The 13368-nt window shown below is 41.2% G+C and overlaps 2 protein-coding genes and 1 long non-coding RNA gene across 3 annotated transcripts in view; 1 reads left to right on the forward strand and 2 right to left on the reverse strand.

Annotated features, from left to right (window-relative positions):
* Nucleotides 1-1621, reverse strand: part of LOC105940865 (uncharacterized) — a 2443-nt gene extending 822 nt beyond the window's left edge. The window contains exons 1-3 of the long non-coding RNA XR_001167515.3: nt 1457-1621; nt 559-723; nt 1-469 (exon numbers count right to left, since the gene is read on the reverse strand). The exon at nt 1-469 is cut by the window's left edge and continues 822 nt beyond it. This is a non-coding gene — a long non-coding RNA (uncharacterized LOC105940865). The remainder of the gene's footprint in view (nt 470-558; nt 724-1456) is intronic.
* p4htmb (prolyl 4-hydroxylase, transmembrane b) overlaps nt 1-6889 on the forward strand; it is a 7540-nt gene extending 651 nt beyond the window's left edge. Inside the window, exons 1-9 of the mRNA XM_004548519.5 lie at nt 1-279; nt 364-445; nt 1474-1664; nt 1780-1876; nt 3942-4104; nt 4181-4366; nt 4613-4703; nt 4875-4998; nt 6313-6889. The exon at nt 1-279 is cut by the window's left edge and continues 651 nt beyond it. Coding sequence (XP_004548576.1) covers nt 1-279; nt 364-445; nt 1474-1664; nt 1780-1876; nt 3942-4104; nt 4181-4366; nt 4613-4703; nt 4875-4998; nt 6313-6536 — 1437 coding nt within the window. The 3' untranslated portion in view covers nt 6537-6889. The remainder of the gene's footprint in view (nt 280-363; nt 446-1473; nt 1665-1779; nt 1877-3941; nt 4105-4180; nt 4367-4612; nt 4704-4874; nt 4999-6312) is intronic.
* Nucleotides 6890-7012: 123 nt separating this feature from the next.
* On the reverse strand, nt 7013-13341 carry slc26a6l1 (solute carrier family 26 member 6, like 1). Its single transcript, XM_004548518.5, has 19 exons — nt 13133-13341; nt 12906-13045; nt 12691-12801; nt 12425-12600; nt 12165-12329; nt 11540-11692; nt 11147-11229; nt 10895-11042; nt 10668-10781; nt 10267-10344; nt 10070-10165; nt 9844-9950; nt 9598-9667; nt 9429-9521; nt 9032-9142; nt 7968-8381; nt 7635-7689; nt 7407-7552; nt 7013-7296 (listed from the first exon to the last, which is right to left on the reverse strand). Exons 1-19 carry the CDS (start codon nt 13270-13272, stop codon nt 7270-7272), a joined length of 2427 nt encoding a protein of 808 aa, XP_004548575.3. The 5' UTR covers nt 13273-13341; the 3' UTR covers nt 7013-7269.
* Between the last annotated feature and the right edge of the window lie 27 nt (nt 13342-13368).

Below are 13368 nucleotides of genomic sequence, written 5' to 3' on the forward strand. Positions count from 1 at the left end.
GCGACCTTGCCGCTTCGTCAGCCGTGCGAGCGCCTCTCCTGCCACAAGAGCAGCGTGTGCTCCCGCTCCTACTTTGTGGTAGTGATGGTGTTTTTTCATGTTTACATCATTAACGTGATCGCGCTGCTTTTCTACGTGCACTACAACAGTGGGCAGGAAGACGCGAACCGAAGTCGTGATGCTCCCAGCAGCGGCCACCAGCGCCCCGAGTCGCGACGTCCGCCATCGAAAGACGAGCTTCAGCGCGATATTTCTCTGCCACGGATAGAGGGAATAAGGGTGAGTTAGGGTGAGTACTTGAGGATGATGATGATGCATCGCTCCTTCTGTCATCCTCTCACACGCCTTTGATTTCCCTTTCAGGTGGGACATGTCCAGAAGGTGTCACTGGTGTCAGGGAGACTTCACGAGATGAGGACTTTGAGCCTGAAACCGCTTCTTTTTGGTAAGAGGCTGCACAGCCACGTAGCTAAAAGAAGATAAAAATGAAGATCTGCCTCAGATGCCCAAAAGGAGAATAAAAAAAGAAGTGCTGCAGCTTACACTTGGCTACTTTACCTTAACATAACCCAGACTGGGCTGATTATTGTGCTACATCTAGGACCTCATAAAATAGGCAAGTAAGTCCTAAGGCAACTACTCTATACAAAGTCGGTCCATTGCACATGGGATGCAATTAGGGTCTCACAGCTGACTGGGTAAAGGGCAGAAATGCATCTGTACCTGAAAAACATAATGCATCAGTGCACAGCATGCAGTGGGAATGCTTTGCAAGTATTATGAAGTGGGTGAAATGTAGGCCTGTAGTCATTTGGATTGCTTCCTGATCTATTCACATGTTTTGTTTTTATAAGTAATGCGATTTCCTGCAGATTTTAAAGAGCTGACTCAAGGTTGATATAAGAAGATTTGCTGTAGGTTAGCTGGACACTAACTGAACTTTGGTTTGACAATATTTGAAATTTAAATTAATCTGATAGTTGTGGTTTTTTCTTTAATCAAGTAAATTTTGAAAATGTGAGACGCAATATTCAGAATTTCCAAAAGTCAACAAGTCCATCTTTTAAATCAGTCAACAACTGGTTAAATTCCAGCCTGAGGAATGTAGCCTGACATTATAGAGTGGTACTTGAATGGCATTATTCTACTCAATTTGAGGACTCTGGTCTCATTCACCCAATCACATTCACACTCATACAGTGCTTTTATCTATACCTAACCACTGTTTTCTAACATTCATGTACATACTACTATTTAATGCAGGAAATTCAGGGTTCTTGCTCAAGGATTCTTTGAATTATGGGGCTCCATCCATCAACCTTCTGACTGACCTTCTTAACCAATTGGTAGATGATCCTTCCTACCACACTTTCTAAGCTATCCCATTAGTTTAAAAAGAGAAGATGAAGAATCAGACAGATAATGCTGTCTTAATTTCCTCCGTAGTGTTTCTTACTTTTTGTGTTTCTGCAGAGATCCCGGGTTTTCTGTCTGAGGATGAGTGCCGTGTGGTGATGCAGCTTGCCCAGCTGAAGGGTCTAATGGAGAGCCAGTTAATGGTACAAGATGGTCAGGAGGAGCTGGCCAGGGAGCTCAATCTCAGCCCAGAGGAGATCTTTAACCTTCTAGATATCAACCAGGATGGACAATTGCAGCTCCATGAGGTGTATGTCAGTTTGTGGACTGAGAGGCATAGTGCGCAACCTGAAGTATTTTTTTGTTACTTTTTGCTTCAGAGGTCTCTTACTCATTCCATCTTAAACACTATGACTCCTCCAGATACTGACTCATTCTCGAGTGAGAGATGGCATCTGGCTCACACCAGAGAATCTGCGAGAAATTTATGCTGGGCTCAAAGCTGACAAGGATGGCAATGGTAAGAAATTAACTTAATTAATCATTTCCACCAAGACCTTGTAAAAAAGATGCAAGGTAATGTGTATTCTGATTTTCCATTGAGAATTTACTTTACCTTGCATCTTTATCTCACGTGTTTCAGTGCAGCCCTTCACATGATTTGCTGTTATTTTCATAGGCTGCAGTGCTTTTGAGCTCTCAGGGCCACAGTAACTACCTCCTTACATAAACAATGCATTTATGGATAATTTTGAAAAGATTTTAGGTGGCAACTAAACTTACTTACCTTCTGCTATACATTTAATTTCTTTTCCAGTACAACGTTTTCAAGCAAGTTTCAGTGCTATATGTCCATGCTAGTAACAATGATGTGATAAGAATCTTAATCAAATATTGAGCTCTATTTAAACATAAAAGAGTTAAAGAGGAATTAAAGAGTGTAACTAGCAGAAAAGTGCTGCCAATCAGATGTGTTGATTAAGTGATGTGGTGGGGCGTGGTTTGCGGTGCCGTGCAGACGCACCTGCATGACATCCGGAATCACAATCCGTGCGTCTGCAAGTTGTGTGGAATGTGGTGTGATGAATGTGCGGCTGCCAGCTGAGAGCTGCAGCCGCGTGTATTAAATTTGGGTCTGAATAACGATCTATGGACCCGCCGTGTCTCAATCACACCACGAGTGATCATCAGCAAGTCTAACCATCTCTGTACAAGCAGAAGTTTTAGCAGATTTGGAGTATTCAGGTGTTGTCATGGGAAGGTTTGCGACAGGCAGCATGTGGACCCAAGTGCAGGACTCGGCAGACAGACTTATCTGAAAATACATCTTTATTAACTGGCAAAAGGCTGATTTAACAAAATATAAAGCAGAGCAGAATAGAGCTAGCGCTAGAAAAAAACAAACTGGAAGGAACTAATGCTGACTAACAGATAGCTATAACATTAGGGCATGTATGATAAGGACAAAACAGGGAACTGAGAAAAATGAGAGATAAATACACATAAGAGGTAATTAGGGAGATGGATCACAGGTGAACTAAATCTGACTAACGAGACAGAAATCTATACATAATGCACACTGGACAAGAGACAAAGTAAGACAGGAAATATCAGCAACACACACAAACAGACTCAGACTAAGACATGTGAACTTGACCCTGGGACTGAGGAGACAAAGGGATGGAACGTAGAGAGAGAAACATGGGAACAGGAAAGGGGAAAGCACACAGAGCCACACTACAGCTGTATTAACTAGACAAGACAGGGAATGCAGACAGACATGGAGACAGAACACAGGGACTGGACACAGGGACATGACTCGGGAGACAGGGATCACAAAAGGGACTAACATCAACCAAGGAACTGTAATAGAAAAATGGATAAGGATGAAACTGTTCAGAACTAGAACATAAACCACTTCACTAAACCCACAAAGCTCAACACAGTGGGTCATCGACCCAAACCCATGTATCAGTGGCTCCCAGACTCTTTATGTTCTCGCTCCCTTTGAGTTTGAGATCTGTGGACTCAGTCATGTCTTTTAAAAAGCAGTTAAAAACCTATCTGTTTAAACTCGCTTTTGGTTGATTTTGTTTTGTTTTAGATTTTAATGTCTGTTTTCTGCCTCTGTAAAGCACTTTGTGATTTTATCTTGAAAGGTGCTATATAAATAAAATTTTACTTTACTTTACTATGAACCATGACAGATGTGTTAATGTGAGGCCATCTGTCCAAAGCTAAAGCTTGGCTGATACTGAGTCATGCAACAGGACAATGATCTCACTTACACCAACAAATCTGCAAAAGGACGGCTGTTAAAGAAAAGAATTAAGATCTTGTAATCGTTCAGTCAAAGTTCAGAGGGTCTGGAGGTAACAGAGGCCTCAGGAGAGCTGTGCAAAAGTTGCAACAAGTTGCAACAAACCTCAGTTAACTGAAGCTACATTACTAAGAAGAGTGTAGAGAATTCTGCCGCAACAATGTGAGACACTGCAGAAAACAATTGCTTCAAGTTACTGCTGTTGCAGGATGTTCTACGAGCTAGAAAATGTTCATATGACTGTGCATCCTCATACTTTGGGTAGGTTTGCTGAGTCTAGAAGAGTTCAGGCTTCTGAGCAACGATGCTTTCCAGCGCTTCCTGTTGCAGCGCGGGGTGAAAAGGAGTCAGCTGGTGAGAAACAGCAGACACACGTGGTTGTACCAGGGCAAAGGAGCACACCAGGTCCTCCAAGACATCAAAGAGAGGTAAGAAAGACAAACCGTTACTGGGATTCATCCTGTGCTTACATTTATTTAAAACGTTTCCTTTCACTTGTCAAAGGGTGATTCGCCTCACTCGACTCCCACCCACGTTAGTGGATCTTAGTGAACCTCTTCAGGTGGTTCGCTATGAGGAGGGGGGACATTACCATGCCCACCACGACAGTGGCCCGGTCTACCCTGAAACAGCCTGTACACACACACGCCTTGCTGCAAATGCTTCTACTCCTTTTGAAACGTCTTGCAGGTGAGAAGCTAGAAGCAGCACTTCTTAACAAATATATCCACGTTTGTTCACATATGAATTCATCTGTCTGACATCATTACTGAACTACTCACTGTTGCTCCATTGTGACAGCTGGCATGCTAGTTTGTGTGACTCAACATTATCTTGCAAAAAATTGTGCACGCTTGTTGTTTGTGTGTGTGTTTGTGTGCTGTTTGCTTGCACTATACATGTGTGTGTCAATTTAAATCTGTGTTGCACACTTAGGTACATCACAGTTCTCTTCTACCTGAATTCTGTTGATGGGGGCGGGGAGACCGCATTCCCAGTGGCAGACAACAGGACCTATGATGAAGTGGTGCGTAATAGTCAGGAAAATGGTCAGGAAATGTGTGCAAAGTGTCCTGCAAACGTATTGTGTACATTCTGCGCATGTGTTTCATAACTGTGGCGACTCACACATATGTCAGCAACTGCACGAGTATGACATCAGACAAGCTATGTGACTGATTTTGAACATGTGTTTCAGTCTCTCATACACAATGACGTGGATCTTTTGGACACCAGAAGGAATTGTGACAAAAGTAACCTGAGGGTGAAGCCGACCAAAGGGACCGCTGTTTTCTGGTACAACTACCTTTCTGATGGAAGAGGTGGGTAAATGAAAGACAAATTTCCAGTAAAAAAGCAAAAAGAAAACGCAGCAAACCAAACTGCGTATTATTTTCATTACGTATTTCCAGTACACAGATTGTGTACCAACATTCAAATACAATTTGTATGAATGACCTCATTCATAACCAGTGCAGGTACATAAATTTGTAGTTTTTGTACCTGATTTTGTTTTCCACTCTCTGAACAAATTTAGAAATGGCTAAGACCATAATATTAACAAATGACAATGATCTGGTCTCGCAGAATTTAAATATACATCTTAAAAATACTACTACTTACTATTTTTACTACTACCTTACTAATAATGATTGATTAAGTAATCAAATTAATATTTTTTGTTATTGTTAATGTTTTTTCCTTAACTTTGATGTCCAAGCTTCTTTGTTGCCTTAGTGCAAGCTTCTATCTTACAGCATTGTCCTGCTTTCACCTACTCACGTCAAGATAAACATGTTTCCATATAAAGGGAAATTTCGTAATATACACATAGTATGCAGATTCCACTGGACTGTTGATTTAAATAGATTCAAATTCCCAAACATTTGCATGTGATGTGAAAAAAATTGGACAGTGTACACATTTGTGAATCCAGTAATTTTGTGCAGGGTGAAAAAGTTTCTGTGCACATTAGCGAATGAGTCTCGATGTGTAATTTGCTTTTTTTTTCTATGAAAAGAAATTCATAATCTTAGTAAGTGTTGAATAAGCCTAAAAATCCATCCTAAGAGCTTACATAGACTCAGTATTTCTTGGAAATTAGTGCATACCAACAGTGTTAACATGTTTACAATGTTAGATTTGCAAACTTTTGAGACTAAACAGTGAATAGAGGCTGTTGATACTGATGGTTAACTCTGGTATATGATTGGTTGGTTTGTTGTCATAGAAACATATATGGGAGACATATATCTCATGGTGATGTTAGATCAAAGTGAAGAATACAGTAGATACAGTGTCAGGGATTCATGAATGTCTTTACCACAGTTGACTTTGACTTTGGTGTCAATAGGTAGAAGTAGATGAAAAAATAATGGACATCTGTACAGTCCTGATAGTTGATCAAATTGTTTACGCAATTAAAAGTTAAATGAGATCAAGAAAATATTAGAACTGTTGTTTTGGAGCCTAATAACGTAGATTTAAAAATTCATGTTAATACAGTGATAAATCTAATCTGAACTGCTCTGGTTGCCACCAAAGTGTCAGTATGTTAATGTAAATTTGATTTTTAAATTAAAATAGTTAAAGGATGTTTTTAGTCAAAGGAAAAAAAACACATTTTTTCTCATTAGGTTGGGTGGGGGAACAGGACGAATACGCTCTGCATGGAGGTTGTATGGTCACCCATGGCACTAAGTGGGTTGCCAATAAATGGATCAACATTGATCCGGATTACCAGAGGCAGACTCGCTATCAGCAGTTGGTGTTACAACAGCCAGAAGAGGAAGAAGATGATGATGAAGATCTGACTATGAACACAGGAATACAGAGTCCTAGCATCCATCAAGACTTGTAGCTTATCTGCCAAATAATACAAATAAGAAATCCCAGCCTTCCTCAGTCCTGTGCACAATGTTTTTGGTAACACCGTTTGTGGCCAGTATGTAAGGACAAGATTTATTCAGGGAATGAGGTCACAGTGGGTTTATGCAACAGTAAAGAGATGTTTTGTTGTTATATTTTTTTGCTTGGATATTGCTATCCTGTTATTTTTATCTACCAAAACCTCGTGTGTTAGAAGTATTGCACTAGAAACACAGTCAAGGAGTTGCAATTTTAAAAGCTTTTCTTTGCATGCGTCAGATGTGCAACAATTGCACTTGAAAACTGAAAACAAAAACCTTTCAGTGTTCTACCTTCTTATTGCTGCCATTACCAAAAAATAGGCTCACACACTGTCAGTGTGATGCATGTTGCCTTTGTTTTTCTCCCTTGAATTCATCGGTACCTTTTCCACGTGGAATGCACAATACATGAAATGCACAAGATATCTTCCAGATTTCATTTTATTTATTATGTATTTATTTTTGAATGCACTCTCACTCTCCCACATTGAATAAAATAAAGTGAGCTCTTCTGTCTTGAACACTAGTCTTTCTTTTATATAAGTTAAATTAAAAAAAAACTGTATGAAAATGAAGGAGACACCCTTATCACACAGTGGGATAGCTCAGAAAGTAATAAATTGATATTGCATAAATTCATTATTCCTTCTACTCAACATTTTTCCACGTGTTTGCATGAAGGCCTTAAAGTTTCGTGCTGGTATGCAGCTCCTGTAATCAAAAAAGTGTTTTAAATATTTAATCGTCAGCCGTAACATATCCATACCCAGACAGATGAAAGTTGCGTTTGAAAATGAAACCTGAATGTTGGCTGGACGTACCACTGACGGCTCATATCTTGGGATGGTTGTCGCTCCACGGTGGTTTAGACAGTGGAGCACAGCGTCGTGTACGGAGGCAAAAAGACGTCTCTTTGTTATTTTCTCAGAGAAGAAGTCACCATGCTCTAATTGTTCCACCACAGAGGCTGCAAACAAAAGAGTCTATGAGTGAATTATCACCACCATAAAGTGCAGCACAATACACCTGCAGCAGCAGTATTCACTTACCTTGACAACCAGCCATGTAGACATCTACATCAATCTCACTGAAGTCCTGGAAAATCTGTCGATATAATAAACCTCTGTTATTTCAATAATTTATACCAGAATGGATCTTCAGGGTCAATTTTGCTGTGACAAGCTATGAATCTGTTACAGAAAATTTTAAACACCGGCATTCAAAAAGTATGCTGCTCTGTGTCTATATTTGACATTGCTATTTAAAAACAACCCTTTTTCCCTGAATTATCTTAAAGTCTTATGGTTTTGTCCCAAGCTTTTAAAACAGCATAAAATGTGTGGGTATTTCACTCGTGAAATAATTGCCTGCTTATCACTTACATTTTTCATGGTCTTGATAGCCACTGTGTCAATGAAGTTAGCTGTGGAGAGGTCAAGAATGATGGAATGAATATCCCAGGTCCATTTGCCCAGGGAACCCAGAGACATTCGCTCAAGATCCTGGCTCAAGGTGTCCTCACTGCTTGAGCCCAGAGTGGTGGTGTCCCCATCCTGCAGCTCAGACATCCATCCTAAGCTGGTGCAATCTGGATCTCCTCCTTTGAGGTATTCCCATCTACCGTCTGGTGTTCGGGGAGTGGTTGGGATGACAAACACTGTCCCATTTTCCCTCTCAGTCCCACCCTGCTCGTCCTCCACTATAACGGTCCCGTCTATGGATGTGTCTCTCCAACAGCCACCCTCTTCCTCCAGAGAGAACTCTGAAAGTTGTCTAGCTGCCCTCTGTGCTCGTCTCTTAGGAGTTGGATATAAAGGAAATTATTGTTAATATAGCTGTGAAGGTTTTAGGTTTAGAGGACTTGGGCTACTGATGGCCCACATCTTTCATTATTCTTTCGACTGCTCCCTTTAGAGGTCACCACAGTGGATCATCTGTCTCCATCTCACCCTACCTGCAGCATCCTCTTCTATTACACCAACCCTCTGCATGTCCTCCTTCAGTATATCCATGGAGCTTCCTCTTTTTCTTCTGCCTGGCACCTCCATCCTCAACACTGTGTTCAGCCTCCTGTCTTTTCTGTCAGCTCCAAACCGTGCATCATAGCATGTTTCACTACGTCTTAAACCTTCCTTCTCACTTTTTCTGCTGACCTTCTGTCTCAAATCACCTCTGACATTCATCTCCATCCTGCCTGCACTCTTTCGCATCTGTGTGACTCATATTATGTAGAGGACATATACTGGGTAAACTGGGAAAAGGTTGTTGAGGTGGAGCTGCCAGGCAGGAGAAAAAGAAAAAAGGCCCAAAAAGGAGGCTTTTGGATGTGGTGAGAGATGACATATATGTGGTTTGCACAAGAGAGGAAGATGCAGTGGGCGAGAAGAGATGCTGCAGTGACCCCGAAAGAGAGCAGCTGAAAGGAGAATAAGATACTGAACATTACTTCTCTCTTGGCCTGCCTCTTTGCCCGTCTCTCAGCCCGTCTTTCTCTTCGTTTCTGTTTAGCCTCCTGCCTCCTTTTGTAGATAATCATTTTGCTGATGTTAAGGCCACTCTGAAAACAGGAAGAAGAAGAATAAAATATAGGATGAGGATAACACAAATGCTCACAAAAAAGGGTAGGGATCTGTAATTGTCTGGTTTTATGTTCTCAAACTGCTTTTGTCATGTGTGATAATAAATGATTGGAATTGGGACTGGCAAGGTCATTTTGGTGATGCATTTCTTTTTCCACTGTGCAAGACGATTTAATTATTGATCAAGAAAATAGTGAATGATCAGACTATTCAAGAGATAAAGTCACAAGTTGCAGTCGTGGGCTTGATATCATTCTTACAGACCTTTTCTTTCAGGGCTTCCAGGTAGAGATCAGCATTGGCGAAATAAACTGTTGCAGACGAGCGGAATATAGTAACACCTGGAATCCCTCTCGCCTGTCAAACACAGAGACATCATTAATTATTTGGCAGTCAAGGGAGACAAGCTTTTACTCATGCCTTTCTGTCTCACCTCTCTGTGCATTTCTATATCCACATAGAGCTCTGTACCTGGAATATTTCCCAGAACAGAGTATGTCGGCCTGAGAAAAGAAATAAAAACACTTAATGTATGTGCACATTATGTTTGCATACAGCCAATTTTTCTAATCTGGCAAATCCTGCAGTCTAACATCTTGTCCCTAATGCTGCATCTCACAAACAGCATGACTGACAGACTGCAGAGTGAATTGCTATGATTAGGTGAGAGGTGTCTTACAGCTGAGTCCTGAAGATAACCGTAAACACTGCAAAGGTGACAGATGCTGCCAGACCCAGGTCCAGATTGAGGAGCAATGTTGATACCCAGGTGACCAACCAAACCACCTATGAGACACAGGGTTACACTGCATTATCCCGTTCCTGTGACAATTATTGTGAAACTCTGTAACTACATTTAAATATGATTTAAAATGATACACGATCACAATTCGTTATCCTCTCACCAGGTCGATCTTGCTGCTCCTCCACAGTGTAATGATGTCATAGTACTGCTTGAACATCCCTTTCAAATTTACAAACACAACTGCTGATAGGACGGCCTAAAGCAACAAGAATAGTCAGGAATATGGTCAGAAATGCCAGAAAATCTGTAAAGCATCATAAAAACAGTAAAGACAGGCAGGTCATAGCGCAATCTGACCTTTGGCAGTTCCTGGAACAGTGTCCCAAGTTTAAGTATGATCACTAACACAATTAGAGATGAGGCAACTCCAGCCATCTGCACAAACAACACAAAGATATGACAGCATGTGTCTAATACATATATTCCTAACATTTAGCAGTCCCCAAACAACTATTTGATTGCTTCTTGTCTCCATTTAGCTTTGGGTTTGCATAATAACTAAACACCATAAATGTCAAATTTCTGGTTTACTATTCTTTATTTTTTAAATTAAGGTACTCAACTGGGACATATTTGTAGCCAGTTTGCTGTACAGCTCTCGCACATGCAGCGCTTTTTTGGAATGTCTTTGGCTTGTGATGTAACACTTGTTTCTAGGCTGCCTCTGTGTAAAGTTTTAACTTCAGGTGCTCACTCACTTGTGTTTTGACCCCAGTTGTGTCTTGTATTAGACTTCGAGACATAGAGGAGCAGACAGAGAAGCACTGAAAGAAGCCTCCAACTGTATTACTCAGACCCAGCGCCACAAGCTCCTGTGACAGGGTGGAGACAAAGACACACAATTTGGAGAGAAAAAGATGAAAATAACAGAGTTTTACTGAATGTAGAAAAAGTCATGGATTATTTGTTGTGAGGTCTTATTCACCTGGTTACTGTCCACCTTGTATCCATGTTTTAGTGCAAATGTTTTGCCAAGGGAAATAGTTATGGCGTATCCAACAATGGCCAGTGCAAAAGCATCACCGATGACTTCTCCGAAAAGATTCACATCTGGCACACTGGGGGAACTTAAACTGGTGCACAGGTGGGGGATATGAAGGAAACCAGTTAGTTCTAACATGCTCGAAAAATGACTTAAGCAAAATGACAGCAGTAGAAGATAAAGTTAAATGCATACCCACTAGGAATTTCTCCAACAACTGAAATTGTGTAGTTGGTGTTCAAGTGGGCATAGGAGGATATCAGTGTCCCTGCCACAATCTAAAATGATCACAGCAAACACGAATGTCACAAACATAAAGGTGCAAAGCTAAATTTCGCAGCACATGTCTACCTTAAAAATCAGTCAGTAAAATTCAGTCATTCATATGACTAAATAGATGATGTGCACTTAATTATTAGCCATAATCTTTTGCCATGAAGTGCAAAAAGAGAGAGGCCCCTACGGTGCTGCTGATTCAGCTGCTCTTTTCCACTGTGTCTGTGCTTTTTCAGCACCGCTGCATCAGCACAGAGCACAGAGGTGATAACCGAAAGAGCAGCCAGAGAGGGTCTCCTCCGGTCAACTTACGGTGATAAGCTCCACTGGGATGGGAACTGGCAGCTTTGAACTGAGAAATGAGTTGAGCTCCTTGGCTGCAATTAGAAGCACTATAGTCACAACGCTGACCAGCAGTGTGGGAAGATGAGTGTTTGGCAGCAAAGAGCAAACATCCTTCAGAGTCTGTAAAGTTATATGAAGTTATATAAAGTGACATAAAAGTGACATTGTACTGATTTTGCTCAGAATGGTGTCTTTAACAAGCCGTGTTGCCTGCATAGGTAGAAATCAAACTATGACAGATAACTGATTTCAGATTATCACATGCCTTGTAGTTAACTCTGGAACCACTCAGTACTTTTAAATACTTTTTCCAATATATGCTTTAGTACTCTGCAACAAAAACAGATTAGGATGTGTCAAATCAGTACAATCATTAAAAATGCATAAAAGATGTCTAAATGAAAGAGACAAAGTCCTAAAAGCATTTGTGCTACTTAGGTGAGAGTATGTATGCAGCTCCTCTGTGAGTGTCAATGCTGCGATTTAACACATACACTCAAGTTGTTCCAACACATGTAAAAGAATAAGGTCAGGACTGTTTTATTAACAGAAACACAGAGAGCACTTACTTACAATACTTCATAGTACTCACATACACCAATGACAGCGGACCACTAAACCGCGTAGGGGAAACTCCAAAGATGTACTTCAGTTGTGCCACCACAGCATGGGCTGCTGCAGCTGTTGTGTAAGCTCGCACCAGAGGTTCAGACAAATATGTCCCCACAAATCCAAACTTTACCACACCCAGTAGCACCTGTAAATGCGATATTTTCAGTACGTATGTGTTAATGCAGCTGTAATAGCAAAATAGGGTGTTATTGTTTTCTGAGATGTTCCAGGTTTGCAAACCTGAATAAGTCCTCCAAGCACAGTAGTAGCTGCTGCCACTTGCACCCTGTATGAGTCCCTGGCAGTCACATCTACCTCTGCAGTGATGTTGGTCCCATTCGCTTTCTGGAAATCTACATCCGGAGCAAGTCTTTCTGTCACACTACCCACCATGATGCTCAGCACCGTAAATGTGCCTGAACACAATAAAACATAGCAACTCGTGTGATTACAACAGTTACCACAGCTGCCATGGCACAGTGTATGTCTCCCATTTGCATCACTACCTATGGAAACATGGCGTGATGTTCCAAAAAAGAAGTAGACCAGTGCTGGGTAGAGCGATGAGTAGAGGCCAAATACAGGAGGTAAAGAAGCCAGTAATGCATATGCCATACCTGTAGATGACAGATGTTTTCTTACACCAGCTGACGGACAGGTATGTTTAAGGAGCTATGCTATTTGAATACAACTGGCAAGTCATACTAAAATATTCCCATACCTTGTGGCAGGTGCATTATACCCACACTAATCCCGGAGATGAGGTCTGGCATGCCGTAGTCCCAGACTGAGTACTTGGGGAGCCAGTATAACACAGGCAGTCTCCTCACTATACTTTGCTTGAGGTAATGTATGTTGCATCTGGGAGGAATTTGAAGAATTCAAGAAGAAGAACTGTGAAAATCTTTGTGCTGTAGAGCTGCTGGTAGGTATTCTTTAGGACCTTACCTTAAGGCATTCTTTAGCTGCTCACTTAGAGAAGAGTGGATATCAGCATATGATTTCCTCTGTGTTACCTCTTCCAGTTTCAGTTCATCAAGCACATCCCTCTCCACTCTGAATCTCTCAGATCTGCGTGCAGACTCCATCTGTCTAACTCTGTCTAAGTACAAAGATTCTTTCTGACTGCAAGCGTGCAACCAAAAGCAGAGGCCGGAGAAGTGTTGTGGAAGCAGCAACTGCAT

Source organism: Maylandia zebra, linkage group LG5 (genome assembly GCF_041146795.1).
Source record: "Maylandia zebra isolate NMK-2024a linkage group LG5, Mzebra_GT3a, whole genome shotgun sequence".
Classification (NCBI taxonomy): Eukaryota; Metazoa; Chordata; class Actinopteri; order Cichliformes; family Cichlidae; genus Maylandia; species Maylandia zebra.

Bases quoted from the DNA above. Each gene is read 5' to 3' on its own strand.
- slc26a6l1 (XM_004548518.5), bottom strand. From the start codon at position 13,272: ATGGAGTCTGCACGCAGATCTGAGAGATTCAGAGTGGAGAGGGATGTG. The intron at 9,143-9,428 runs GTCTGTAAGAAT...TCCTGTTTTCAG, and splicing joins TGGAAGCCCTGAAAGAAAAG to AGTGGCCTTAACATCAGCAA. The intron at 7,553-7,634 runs GTAAGTGAATAC...TTTTGTTTGCAG, and splicing joins CTACATGGCTGGTTGTCAAG to CCTCTGTGGTGGAACAATTA.